Source organism: Heterodontus francisci, chromosome 16 (genome assembly GCF_036365525.1).
Source record: "Heterodontus francisci isolate sHetFra1 chromosome 16, sHetFra1.hap1, whole genome shotgun sequence".
Lineage (NCBI taxonomy): Eukaryota > Metazoa > Chordata > Chondrichthyes > Heterodontiformes > Heterodontidae > Heterodontus > Heterodontus francisci.
Genome location: NC_090386.1, coordinates 81,013,630 through 81,028,526, shown reverse-complemented (window position 1 = coordinate 81,028,526; position 14,897 = coordinate 81,013,630). Strand labels below are relative to the sequence as shown.

The window sequence follows — 14,897 nt, the reverse complement described above, 5'->3', positions numbered from 1 at the left end:
AATGCCGAAATCGGGCAGCTACGGTCATTGAGCCGTTGACCCGTGAGTCACCACGCTATTCTCCCGTGCTAGCACTCTGGGGGTTCGTCATCTCGGTAGAACCTCCAAGTAACTGTTGTGAAATAAACAGACTTGGCAAGGTGAGTATTCGCAACCTGCTTTTATTGAATTGTGCACAAGGAGAAAAGCCACAGCGTGGCCCATAGTGGGGTTCACTGCAATGTTCTAAAGAGTTTCCGCAAAACAGTGGCAATTATAGTATTCTGTAACCAATAGTCTTAGAATAATAATATCAACCCTCAATTTGCATTCAAAGACACCAATGATACTGCAGTTGAGCATTTGCCCTAAACGAATGGGATACAGCATTATCTCAATCCTTCGTTTCCATATCTATCTCACCATTGACCTTGCAGCGGATACTGCAGTCCACAGCGCGAGACAGAAAAGTACATTCTGTTTCATCAACACACATCTTATCTCAACACCCATGCCGAGTACATTCCTAAGGAACAGTTAATGTATAAACATGATGACTAGCCAAACCCACACCCCTTGTCCGAGGATGGCTCACCCTAGATTCCACACTACCACCACCCACGCACCATCCGCCCCCCCTCACCAGGGCCTGCCTGCATGGCCCGGGTGTCCCAAAACCCCACTTACCTTACTTGCAGGGTGCATGTAGACCGATGTGCCCTCGTCCTCCAGTTGCAGCCCCAGCAATGGCCACCGCTCTCTAAGGTGCTGCTGACTGCTGAGCTGCCAGCCCTCTGATTGGGCTGGCAGCTCTGGGGGGGGGGGAGGGGGGGGCAGGCCACTGCCCTTAATTGAATGACAGTCTCTGCAGCACTCACTTAATCGGCTGCCATCTGTAAAATGTGGCCCCAAGGCCTGAAGTGGAGTTGTACCCTGCTTCCGGCCCTGGTGGCAGAGCCCCGGACATTGTTTCTATTGTCAGCAACTATAGACAATTGTCTTCAAGGGCTTTTTGGTATTCCATCTACAAGGCACAAGTCAGGAGTGTGATGGAATACTCTCCACTTGCCTGGATGGGTGCAGCTCCAACAACACTCAAGAAACTCAACACCATCCAGGACAAAGCAGCCCGCTTGATTGGCACCTCATCCACAAACATTCACTCCCTCCACCACCGACGCACAGTGGCAGCAGTGTGTACCATCTACAAGATGCACTGCAGCAGTGCACCAAGGCTCCTTAGACAGCACCTTCCAAATCCGCGACCTCTACCAACTAGAAGGACAAGGGCAGCAAATACATGGGAACACCACCACCTGCAAGTTCCCCTCCAAGTCACACACTATCCTGACTTGGAACTATATCGCCATTCCTTCACTGTCGCTGGGTCAAAATCCTGGAACTCCCTTCCTAACAGCACTGTGGGTATACCTACCCCAAATGGACCGCAGCGATTCAAGAAGGCAGCTCACCACCACCTTCTCACGGGCAATTAGGGATGGGCAATAAATGCTGGCCTGGCCAGCGTCGCCCACATCCCATGAATGCATTTTTTAAAAATGATGTAATATGTTGGTGAACCAATGCACTGCATAATGAAGGGTTATTTATGCACAAAGTTCCCAACACAAAATTTCTTCAAGTTGAATAGGACATCAGACTAACAAAAACTCAGTGAAAGTTTGAAGGTAATGGAGGACAAGGTTAGTTCTGTGCTTTTCTAAGGATCAGTTTGATCCAAGCTTGGGAACAGGTCATCTAGTTGTCCTTTCATTTTGCAACTCTATGCCATGAGAGATTTATATATAGTAATAACCAGTTCTACGTCCAGAAGCACTCAGCTAGTTGTTACCAGCATTTGATTGGGACTCAATACTGACAAAATTTTGAAAGATTGAAAGAAAAAGAAAAATGTGTATACTGGGAAGCTGAACACCCTTCTCTGTTATTTCATATTTTGTTGCATAATTCCAACACTCTATGGACCCGATTTTATATCCACTCAAAACCCACCCATTTGCACAAAGTTAAAATTGGGTATGTTTCAGAGGCATGGAATGCAGAAAGACAAGATATGCAATCCCTTTGACCAAAGATTGTTGAACTTTGAAAACGAGGTGGGAACAAAGAATGGAAAATGTTGACTTTCAGTTTGTCAGATGTTTAGATCGAGAAAAGTCTTTACCAAAATCTTACTGCATTCCAGGAAGAAAATGAAAAAAGAATAAAGTCAGAATCTTACCAGCAAATGTTGTCAAAAAAGATTCTGGGGTCGGGGAAGATTAGATTGCGCAATGGATTAGGCAGCTATCTTCATCTTTTGGATCTTGAACTTCATCAAGAGAAGGGGAGACAGTGGTGTAGTGATAATGTCACTGGACTAGTAATCCAGTGGACCAGGCTAATGCCTTCGCAATTAAAAACAAGAAACACTGGAAATGCTCAGGAGGTCTGGCAGCATCTGTGGAGAGAGAAGCAGAGTTAACGTTTCAGGTCAGTGACCCTTCTTCAGAACTGGCAGATATAAGAAATGCAAAAGATTTTAAGCAAGTAAAGCAGGGGTGGGGCAAGAGACAACAAAGGAGAAGGTGTAGATAGGACAAGGTTACAGAATAGCTGACCAGAAGGTCATGGAGCAAAGGCAAACAATATGTTAATGGTGTGGTGAAAGACAAAGCATTAGTACAGATAGGGTGTTAATGGACTGAAACTGAACAGCCACAAACACAAACATGAAAAAAAAACTACAGTGGGTAGGCACAGTAGAAACAAACTGAACTAAAACTAAAATAAAATAGACACAAAAAAGAAAAAAGAAAAATAACTAAAAATAAAAGTAAAATGCGGGGATGTCATGCTCTGAAATGATTGAACTCAATGTTCAGTCCGGCAGGCTGTAGCGTGCCTAATCGGTAAATGAGATGCTGTTCCTCGAGCTTGCACTGATGTTCACTGGAATACTGCAGCAATCCCAGGACAGAGATGTGAACATGAGAGCAGGGGGTTGTGTTGAAATGGCAAGCAACTGGAAGCTCGGGGTCCTGCTTGCGGACTGAGTGGAAGTGTTCCGCAAAGCGGTCACCCAGTCTGCGTTTGGTCTCCCCAATGTAGAGGAGACCACACTGTCTGCAGCGAATACCATATACTACATTGAAAGAAGTACAAGCAAATCGCTGCTTCACCTGAAAGGAATGTTTGGGGCCTGGAGAGAGGAGAGAGGAGGTAAATGGGCAGGTATTACACCTCCTGCGATTGTAGGGGAAGGTGCTGTGGGAAGGGGACGAGATGGTGGGAGTAATGGAGGAGTGGACCAGGGTGTCGCGGAGAGAATGATCCCTTCGGAATGCTGACAGGGGAAGGGAGGGGAAGATGCATTTGGTAGTGCCATCACGCTGGAGGTGGTGGAATTGGCGGAGGATGATCCTTTGGATATGGAGGCTGATGGGGTGGAAAGTGAGGACAAGGGGAACCCTGTCGCGGTTCTGGGAGGGAGGGGAAGCGGTGAGGGTAGAGGTGCGGGAAATGGGCCGGACACAGTTGAGGGCCCTGTCAACCACAGTGGGTTGGAATCCTCGGTTGAGGAAAAAGGAAGACATATCAGAAGCACTGTCGTGGAAGGTAGCATCATCAGAGCAGATGCATCGGAGATGGAGAAACTGGAAGAATGGAATGGAGTCCTTACAGGAGGCAGGGTGTGAAGAAATATAGTCGAGGTAGCTGTGGGAGTCGGTGGGCTTATAATGAATATTAATAGACAGCCTATCCCCAGAGATGGAGACAGAGAAGTCGAGGAAGGGAAGGGAAGTGTTGGAGATGGACCATGTAAAGGTGAGAGAAGGGTGGAAATTAGAAGCAAAGTTATGAAGTTTTCCAGTTCGGGGCGGGAGCAGGAAACGGCACCGATGCAGTCATCAATGTACTGGAAAAAGAGTTGGGGGAGGGGGCCTGAGTAGGACTGGAACAAGGAATGTTCGCCATATCCCACAAAAAGACAGGTGTAACTAGGGCCCATGCGGGTACCCATAGCAACACCTTTTACTTGAAGGAAGTGAGTGGAGTTGAAGGAGAAGTTGTTCAATGTGAGAACAAGTTCAGCCAGGCGGAGGAGGGTGGCGGTGGATGGGGACTGGTTGGGCCTCTGCTTAAGGAAGAAGTGGAGAGCCCTCAAGCTGTCCTGGTGGGGGATGGAGGTATAGAGAGATTGGACGTCCATAGTGAAGAGGAGGCGGTTGGGGCCAGGAAACTGGAAATTGTCAACATGACGTAGGGCGTCAGAAGAGTCACGGATGTAGGTGGGAAGAGACTGGACCAGAGGAGAAAAGATAGAGTCAAGATAGGAAGAAATAAGTTCAGCAGGCTGACACAATGGGTCTGCCGGGACAGTCCTGTTTGTGGATTTTAGGAAGGAGGTAGAAGCGGGCTGTCTGGGGTTGCGGGACTATGAGGTTGGAAGCTGTAGAGGGAAGATCTCCAGAGGAGATGAGGTCAGTGACAGTCCTGTGGACAGTCACTTAATGTTCGGTAGTGGGGTCATGGTCCAGGGGGAGGCAGGAAGAAGTGTCTGAGAGTTGGCACTGAGCCTCTGCAAGGTAGAGGTCGGTACGCCAAACAACAACAGGACTACCCTTGTCTGCAGGTTTGATGACAATGTTGGGGTTAGACCTGAGAGTACGGAGTGCGGCAAGTTCAGAGGGGGACAGGTTAGAGTGAGTGAGGGGGGCAGAGAAATTGAAATGACCAATGTCTCGCTGACAGTTGTCAAAGAAAAGATCAAGAGCGGGTAAGAGGCCAGAGGGAGGGGTCCAGGTAGAGGGAGAATAATGGAGGCGGGTGAATGGATCTGCTGATCAGGGGGAGGGCTCCTGGTCAAAGAAGTGAGCCCGGAGGCGGAGGCGACGGAAGAAGAGCTCAACGTCATGCCGAGCGCGAAATACATTGAGGTGGGGGCGTAAGGGGATAAAACTGAGTCCTTTGCTAATGTCCTCGGAACATGGGTTCAAATCCCACCATAGTAGCTGCTGGAATTTCAATTCAATTCATTAATATAAATCTGTGATTGAAAGCTTGTCTTAGTAATGGTGCCATGAAACTATTATTGATTGTCGTAAAAACTCATTTGGTTCACTAATGTCCTTTAGGGAAGGAAATCTACCGTCCTTATGACTCCAGACCCACAGCAATGTGGTTCACTCTTAATTGCCCTCTGAAATGGCCTAGAAAGCCACTCAGTTGCCAAGGGCAATTAGGGATGGGCAACAAATGCTGGCCTTGCCAGCATCACCCATAACCCATGAAAGAATAAAAAAAACTGTTATATTTTAATCTTTTAAAGTCCCAAATGAAATTCTTTAAAGCAGTCTCAACAATTTCTTAATGTTCACATCCATTGCAATTCAGGACAAACAAGCACTAAGCTGACTTTCTCATTCAGAGGGATGTGAAAAATGCCCATCTAGGACATATTATTCCGAGGCTGACGATAGGACACGTCATTAGGATGGGGAAAAGGAAGCCTCCCTATCCACTGGATTGTACTACATGTGATCTAGGAGTAAATATTTCTAATACTGATGTGGGATAGTGTTTCATTTTTTTATTCCAATATCCTGATATAAATTATGAGCAATTGTTCACCAGAAACAGACAAGTACCTGTCAGTCTCTATAAAGTTTTACAAGGAAAAATGGGAGGAAAATGTAACTTGCTTATGTAAACTGCTAAGTAGTATTATGCTTGTACTTCTAGAATAAATTTTGATGAGAAGTCAATTGTTTGTAATTGGCTATTTTATTAATGACTAACATTTCAGTTGAAGGCTTTATTGTAATGATTTTAAGTGATACAAGTCTACCCACTAATTTTATTGCATGAAGTTCTTTGTACAGCCTTGATGTAATAGGAAATAGAATACAATGTTATTTGCTTTCCAAGTTAATGGGTCAGTCATACGATCCATTTTGCCCTTTTTTGTAGCGGTTTTGTGATGCACTGAAGCAAGCTGAGCAGTATAACTGTGACATTTTGATTCAGTATTTTTCTAACCATGTGAGGTTGGGTTGCACTGGCATTCTGAGTTGGGGAAATCAGCGGGCAATTATAGAGTCAAGACAATATGGGGCTGATCATTTCCAATGTGCACTACCAGCAAAGGTGGGGTTAGGGTGGGGTCTTATCTACATATCATGAAATGAATGAATTGAAAATTTCAGAATTGGCAAAATCAGCCCCACATTCTGGTCTTTACCATAAACTCTTCTCCCTTTCCACTGACTCCTCCCCCCTCCCAGGTCACTTACTCAGGGTGAACTACATTAGATCATGTTCACCCCAGAGCTGCACTTCCAACCCCATATCTGCTACACTTCTGTAAGTATATGTTTTCACATTATTAAAACACAGAACAAAGACAGATCGGTAATGTAAACAGAATTGGTTTAAACTGTGTTCTCAAAAATCCATCTCCCTGACTGATAGAGTCATAGAGTTATACAGCACAGAAACAGGCCCTTCGGTCCATCGTGTCTGTGCCGGCCATCAAGCACCTAACTATTCTAATCCCATTTTCCTGCACTTGGCCCGTAGTGTTGTATGCTATGGCGTTTCAAGTGCTCATCTAAATACTTCCTAAATGTTGTGAGGGTTCCTGCCTCTACCACCCCTTCAGGGTGTGTGTTCCAGATTCCAACCACCCTCTGGGTGAAAATATTTTCCTCAAATCCACTCTAAACATCTTGCACCTTACCTTAAATCTATGCCCCCTGGTTATTGATCCCTCCACTAAGGGAAAAAGTTTCTTCCTATCTAACCTATCAATGCCCCTCATAATTTTGTATACCTCAATCATATCTCCCCTTAGCCTTCTCTGCTCTAAGGAAAACAACCCTAACCTTTTCAGTCCCTCTTCATAGCTGAAATGCTCCAGCCCAGGCAACGTCCTGGTGAATCTCCTCTGCACCCTCTCCAGTGCAATCACATCCTTCCTATAGTGTGGTGCCCAGAACTGTACACAGTACTCCAGCTCTGGCCTAACCAGCATTTTATACAGCTCCATCATAACCTCCCTGCTGTTATATTCTATGCCTCGGCTAATAAAGGCAAGTATCCCATATGATTTCCTAACCACCTTATCTACCTGTGCTGCTGCCGTCAGTGATCTGTGGAAAAGTACACCAAGGTCCCTCTGACCCTCTGTACCTCCTAGGGTCCTACCATCCATTGTATATTCCCTTGCCTTGTTGGTCCTCCCAAAGTGCATCATCTCACACTTTTCTGGATTAAATTCCATTTGCCACAGCTCTGCCCATCTTACCAGCCCATCTATATTGTCCTGTAATCTAAGGCTTTCCTCCTCACTATTTACAACACCACCAATTTTCATGTCATCTGCGAACATACTGATCATACCTCCTATATTCACGTTTAAATCATTAATGTAGACTACAAACAGCAAGGTTCCCAGCACCGATCCCTGCGATACACCACTGGTCACAGGCTTCCACTCGCAAAAACAACCCTTGACCATTACCCTCTGCCTCCTGCCACTAAGCCAATTTTGGATCCAATTTGTCAAATTGCCCTGGAACACATGGGCTCTTAACTTCTTAACAAATCTCCCATGTGGGACCTTATCAAAAGCCTTACTGAAGTCCATATAGACTACATCAACAGCTTTACCCTCATCTACGCATTTCATCACCGCCTCAAAAAATTCGATCAAGTTAGCCAGATATGATCTCCCCCTAACAGAGCCATGCTGACTATCCCTGATTAATCCCTGCCTCTCCAAGTGGAGATTAATCCTGTCCCTCAGAATTTTTTCCAATAATTTCCCAACTACTGATGTTAGACTCACCGGCCTGTAATTACCTGGTTTATCCCTGCTATCCTTCTTAAATAATGGTACCACATTCGCTGCCCCCCAATCCTCTGGTACCTCTCCTGTGGCCAGAGAGGATTGGAAAATTTGTGTCAGAGCTCCTGCAATCTCCTCCCTTGCCTCACATAACAGCCTGGGATACATCCCATCTGGGCCTGGGGATTTATCCACTTTTAAGCCTGCTAAAACAGCTAATATCTCCTCCCTTTCAATGCTAATATGTTCAAGTATATCACAATCCCTCTCCCTTATCTCTCCACCTACATCATCCTTCTCCATAATGAACACAAATGAAAAGTAATCATTTAAAACCTCACCTATGTCCTCTGGCTCCACACACAGATTGCCACTTTGGTCCCTAATGGGCTCTACTCTTTCCCTGGTTGTTCTTTTGCCCTTAATATAATTATAAAACACCTTAGGATTTTCCTTTATCTTGCCCGCCAATGTTTTTTCATATCCCCTCTTCGCTATCTTAATTACTTTTTTTAAGTACCCCCCTACACTTTCTATACTCCTCTAGTGCCTGCACTAGATTCAGCACTCTGAATCTGCCATAAGCCTCCATTTCTTTACTGATCCAATCCTCTATATCCCTTGACATCCAGGGTTCCCTGGACTTGTTGGTCCTACCCTTCACCTTAATGGATGCTTAATTGGCTCTGAACTCTCACTATTTCCTCTTTGAATGACTCCAACTGATCTGATGTCGACTTTCCTACAAGTAGCTGTTCCCAGTCCACTTTGGCCAGATCCTGTTTTATCATCTTAAAATCGGCCTTCCCTCAATTCAGTACCTTTATTTTTGATCCATCTTTGTCCTTTTCCATAACTACCTTAAATCTTACGGAGTTATGGTCACTATCCCCAAAATGTTCCCCCACTGACACTTCTATCACTTGTCCGGCTTCATTCCCTAGGCTTAGGTCCAGTACTGCCCCTTCTCTTGTAGGACTGTCTACATACTGGCTCAAAAAGTTCTTCTGTATGCATTTTAAGAATTCCACCCCCTTTAAGCCTTTTGCACTAAGACTATCCCAGTTGATATTGGGGAAGTTGAAATCCCTTACTATTATTACCCTATTATTTTTACACCTCTCTGAGATTTGCCTACATATCTGCTCCTCTATCTCTCCCTGACTGTTTGTGGGCCTGTAGTACACACCCAGCCATGTGATTGCCCCCTTTTTGTTTTTAAGTTCTACCCATATGGCCTCATTTGAGGAACCTTCTAAGATATCATCCCTCCTTACTGCAGTAATTGACTCCTTGATCAACAGTGCAATGCCACCTCCTCTTTTACCCCCTCCCCTGTCATGTCTGAAGATTCTATACCCTGGAATACTGAGCTGTTAGTCCTGCCCCTCCCTCAACCATGTCTCTGTGATAGCAATAATGTCATAATGCCATGTGCTAATCAATGCCCTCAATTCATCTGCGTTACTAGTAAGATGCTGATGAAATTGGGGAAAGATGCTTTTCAGGACCAAAGACATAGTGCTGTAAATGTAGGCCCATATAGATTGTTAAATAAATAAGCTGGGTGGATGATTGAGCTTGAAGAGTTGTTAGGATTGCTTTTAAAGTAGAGACTTCAGCACAGCAAGAGGTAGTGTAAAAGAAGGAGACTGCTGCAATATTAAAGTCAATGACTCGACAGCCTACAGAAAAGAGGTTTGTACAAAGTTATACCTTGGGAAAGCAATGATAGGAAGTAATAATATGGTGGGAAAAGGCTTGGGCCGCCTCATCTTTGCTTGGCAATCTGTTTGAACAACAGGGTGGTCATAATACAGGAGCTAGGGTTGCATTTGCAAGAAGCAACCATAAGGAAAATTGTATAAGAGATGCAACATTTTTACTTAATTAGAAAGACCTTTTGCTACCTTCAAGACTCAGTGGCATGAACAGGCTTGGAGGAGCCCTTTTTTTGCAGTGCCTTATTAAATTCTGTGCACATAAAGCTAATGTGTGCTGTTTTAAGATTAATGTTTTGCCAATAATAAATGAAGTGAATTATCAGGCACATTACTGTCTCTAGCTTTTCAAATTTGTCTAAAGGCAACAAGGTTCACCTCCATAAAATCTCCTGCATCAATTCTACCATAACCTCTCTGCTTCCAAAGTGTTACCATGGTTTTTTCACTTTTGGATTCAAATAATCTGATATGATCTTTGCTAACCTCCCATCCTCCATCAGCTGGTCCAGAATGCAGCAGCTAATGTAGGAACATAAGAACAGGAATGGACCATTCAGCCCCTTGATGCTTTCAATCAGATCATGGCTGATATAGCTCTATTTCCTGCTTTAGTTCTATATCTCTCCATGTCTTGCCATTGATTCCCCTATACACCTTCATTATAAAGCCTTGTGATTTTCTTTATATCAAAAGCACTATACAAATGCAAGTTATTGTCATATAGTAATATTGTTCCACTACTCCAGATCTGCAACTATAAATGATAAATTGAGTTTATTAAAAGTGAAAAGACAGTAGAAAAAAAATCAGTAAAGCAGATTTATTTGATTATACAAGGTTTAACTTGCACTTCCTCAGTTACACAAAAAATAAATAAGACATAGCACTTTTCTAACTCTCTTAGTAATGGTAAACCTGGATAAAAGTTCATAATATAAATCTTCTACATGAAGTTTCATCTAAGCATCATGGACATCTAGGAACAATCTGCACACAAGCTATTACATGAGAAAAAATGAAGAACAAGGAGACGATTACCTCAAATAAGGACCAATTCATACTGAGGGACAAAGTTATAACATTTGTTATTTAAAGTCAGTACAAGGGGTGAATATTTAATCGAAAATAGTATTTGTATTTGTTAGGTGCTGCTGTGATAGATCGTTTCAATGTTTTTCGATGTTAATGGTGTCACACTGTGTGATTCACTATAAAATAGCAGCTATTGTGTGTATTATCAACCTGTGATTGGACAATTTAGCTGCCAGTTTTCCACAATTTGCTAAAAATGTTTGTGATTTTTTTTTCAGTCGCCACATTTTAGTAACTGAAATTTCTAATGTGAAAAGTAACAGGTAAAAAACTAAAATTCAATGGATTACATTTTAATAATAGAATGATTACATTTATCTGTTGAATTGATTTTATGCCTTTTAATGTCTTCATTAAAAAAATTTTTGAAGGCTTCAGCCTCCCCCAAAATCCTGGGCTTGAACTTGGTACTTTTGGCTAGAATGTAACACTGTGAGCTGAATTTGGATGATCTAGTCAGGCCATGTGCATTCTATCTATTTTACTGGGATCAATCAGTATTGTTCAGTCAGGTGTCCTGATGGGATATTTTTCTTTACCTTCTGCCTAATAATATTTCTTCAAATAATTTTGAAACACAAGAGGAAAAATTTCTACAGCTTTACTGGGGTAATTTTGTTTTAAAGTATGTGTGAATGAGAGAGAGAGGAACAAAAAATGACAATGCTGTAATTACACAACTGTTACAAAGTGTTTCCAGCACAGAAACAGGCCATTCGGTCCAACAGACCCAAACTGGTGTTTATGCTCCCACCTCTCAGCTAACCCTATCAAGACATTCTTCTATTGTTTTCTTCCTCATGTGCTTATCTAGCTTTCCCTTTAAGGCACTTATGCTGTTTGTCTCAACTACTCCCTGTGGTAGCAAGTTCCATATTCTAACCACTCTCAAGTTAAAGAAGTTTCTCCTGAATTCTCTACAGGAGTTATTCATGACTATCTCATATTCATGACCCCTACTCTGGTCTCACCTGCAAGTGGAACTATTGTAGCTTTTGTTTTGTGTTATTAAACTTTAAAAGTGTACTAAACTAAGGACGGAAAAGATTGAGACACAGAGGTGTGGATCAAACAGAAATTTCCACAACATTTTTTGGTGTTAAAAGGTGCTATATAAATGCAAGTTGTTGTTGATGTTTCATTTAATATTGCTTCAATTTTTAAACAAAAGAGTTGAATTCTGAAGTCAGCTAATTACATTCGCTTGACAATTGGAAAAAGTCAACACTTAATATACACACCTGAGAGATAGGTACGGGGATAGAGAGAGAAAGGCAGAGAGGTAGAATATTTTGCTCATTATAATTTGATGAAAAAAGTTCAATTTTGAAAGCAGACCAAGCCTCTTTGAGTGAAGCAGTTAGAAAGGAAGGAAGGAAGGATGCGTAAAGGAGGGGGATGTTGAGGATGAGGTAGTTTCTGCTTTCCTGACACTCAGCCTCAGGGGTGAATGGGAGTAGGAGAGAAGTATGGAGAGTTAAGAGTAAGGTGAGTGATAGTGGACCAAAAGCAGAGGAAAGAATACAGAAGTTGATTGGGTCAAAGAGAAAGAGATAAAGATGTTGGTTGTAGCAGTTATAAAAAGGGGAATTAGTAATTTGAATTCAAAGGGGCAAAACTCCTGATGGAGGCATAGAGTTGGGGGTGGTGGAGCATGTGAAGGGACAGTTAGCAAGGGAGTTGCTACGTGCCACATTTCCCCTGTAACCCCAACTCTAAATGCAGTCTACCATCATTGCTTCCCTGTCCCACAGACAGAAAGAGATGGATTTTGCCTTGAGTTTCAGGACCCAGAAGTTGGGACCAAATGGAGGTCCTAATTCCCGTTTGCTGGTAGTGAGACCGGCTCAGCTATCTTCTGGGAGGCGGCCTCCTAATTGGCCACATGCACTGTTCTATTAAGGACGGTGGCTGGATGCTGCAGGCCCAATCAGAGGGCCAGCTGCATTGGGAGCTCAGCTGTCCCACTGGGAGAGGTAGGCACTGCTGAGGCAGGTCAGGGACCGCGAGGACACCTGAATTATGGAGGCGTCCTCGCTGGGCTGTACAGCAGTGAAGAAATAAACAAAACCTAGTCCAGCTAGGTTGGAGGGGAAACCCCTCCGCTGGATCGGAATTGGCCATGATTGTGGCCTTCAATGCTGAAGACCTCGTAGGGGGCTTGGAGTTTGTGTCTCCAATCCCCCTCAGCGTGCTGCAGGGAGGCTACCTCCATTGAGCCGTGGAGCAGGCAGCTGATCAAATTCCCAGCCACCAAGCCCAACACCAAGAGGCTAGGAAAATTCAGTCTAAAGAATCAGTAATATAAAGACATCAGACATGGTGGAAAATATTACATGCCAATTAATATATGAATCAATATAAATTATCCGATATAAGGATACATAATACCAACGAGGTTTGAGACAGGTTGCAGTAACTGTAATGTTGAAATTGCACAGTTCAAAACAATTCAGATTGTTGAGTTTGTATTTTGCTATGTACTCACCGGTCTAGTCACAGAGATAAATCTGTCATAACTTATCAGCACTACATTAAAGACTGAAGCTGTGCAGAGGAGGTAATTTATAACCAGCCAGAGTTTACAGAGAATCTTGCCCAACATCCACCGGCCAGTCAGGACATAAGGAATATACAAGGGAATGCAAAATGCCCCTGGAAATGGAATATGAATCATGATTAATAGACATGAAAACATAATGTGAGTTACATTACAAGATAGCATTAGAATATGATTGGCCGAACTTAGCAAAATTAAAGATTGAGGAATTCAGACGGAACTCGAAAGAGATAGTTGCAAATATATCATTCAGGATTGAAACTCGCATTTTAATGTTTAAATTTCACCTATTGATTGTCTTGACTTTACAGAGCAAAATATCAGTAACACGCTTAGTCGAATGTGACAATTCCCGATATGTCAAGCGTAATAATATCTAATTAACTTTAACGACTTATAGTACAGCGTTTGCCAGATGCACGTTTACTGTTGTTAACACTAGTTTAGTGTCAACATAAATACAGCGTTTGAGAACAAACTTTATACCAAGTATAGAAGGCAATCTGAGATGTAAATCATCCTGGGAAAACATAAGGAAATGGGAAATAGAGGTGAGAAAAAAGGAAGCAGAGAATGGCAACATCTCCACAAAGTTTGTAGTGTAAAAGTGTGAAAGCTGGATGAATTTCATGGCTGATGCACGGTTGACTTACCCACTAAAAAGTCAGAAATGGCCAGGTTTAAGAGGAAAAAGTTGTTCTGGCTCCGCAGACTGTTATCCACCACAAAAGCCAGCACAACCAAAGCGTTCCCCAGCACAATGACGATCACCAGGAGAATCATCGAAGTGGCCAAGAGGACGGCGGAAATGTCCGAGAACTGGCTGAAAGGAGAGTGGCCTGAAACCCCCAAACCAGCGCCCTGGGAGAGGTTTCCGACCGAGCCCTGGGAGCTGTTCATTTCAGCACCATTCACCAGCCGTGCTCTCCAGGGTTAGTCCTGCAGCGCCACTGGCTTGGGCAAGGTGCGGTCAGTGCGGACCACTGCTTCCACCAGCCACAGCTAATCCTAAGAAGAAGCAGAGAGGTGACTTAACTTGTGCTGGTCTAATTTAACACTGCCAGAGGAGGCGTGCTTCACATTAGCCGCCTGGACTCACTGAGCAAAGAGTGACAGACATGAAATATATTTTAAACCAACTGATTAAAGTTTAGCAAACTAAAATTACTTGAAGGACTTGATTTCCGGTGGAATCTTCATACGAGCAGCAATGTTTGGGTGCAGTTATTTCATAACAACTTATTTTTACTTTCAGTTATCTCATGCACAAGTGACAAGATAAACCCGGATTCAGGAAAAGATAAAATCAAGCAGGTTTCTAGGGAATATATTTTGAGGAAGTGGATGCTCCAACCACATACTCGGAGCACACCCTTACAACAAATACACAGAGCTCGCTCATGACAGCGAGAATGCCATTCATCGCCATAAGAACATAAGAAATAGGAGCAGGAATAGACTATATGGTCCTTTGGGCTTGCTCAGCCATTCAATACGATCATGGCTGATTTTCTGCCTTTCCTGCCTGCTGTCCATATCCCTTGATTCCAGACAGACCAAAATCTATCTCAGCCTTGAAGATTTTCAACAATGGAGCATCTGCAATCCTCTGAGGTGGGGAATTCTGAAGGTCGGCAGCTCTCTGAAGGAAGAAATTTCTCGTCATCTCAGTCCTTAATGATCGATCCCT

General features: G+C 43.4%; 1 protein-coding gene across 1 annotated transcript in view; it reads right to left on the bottom strand.

The window, feature by feature from the left end:
- LOC137378311 (histamine H3 receptor-like) overlaps nt 1-14,107 on the bottom strand; it is a 32,015-nt gene extending 17,908 nt beyond the window's left edge. The window contains exons 1-2 of the mRNA XM_068048571.1: nt 13,861-14,107; nt 13,136-13,302 (exon numbers count right to left, since the gene is read on the bottom strand). Coding sequence (XP_067904672.1) covers nt 13,136-13,302; nt 13,861-14,107 — 414 coding nt within the window. The remainder of the gene's footprint in view (nt 1-13,135; nt 13,303-13,860) is intronic.
- Between the last annotated feature and the right edge of the window lie 790 nt (nt 14,108-14,897).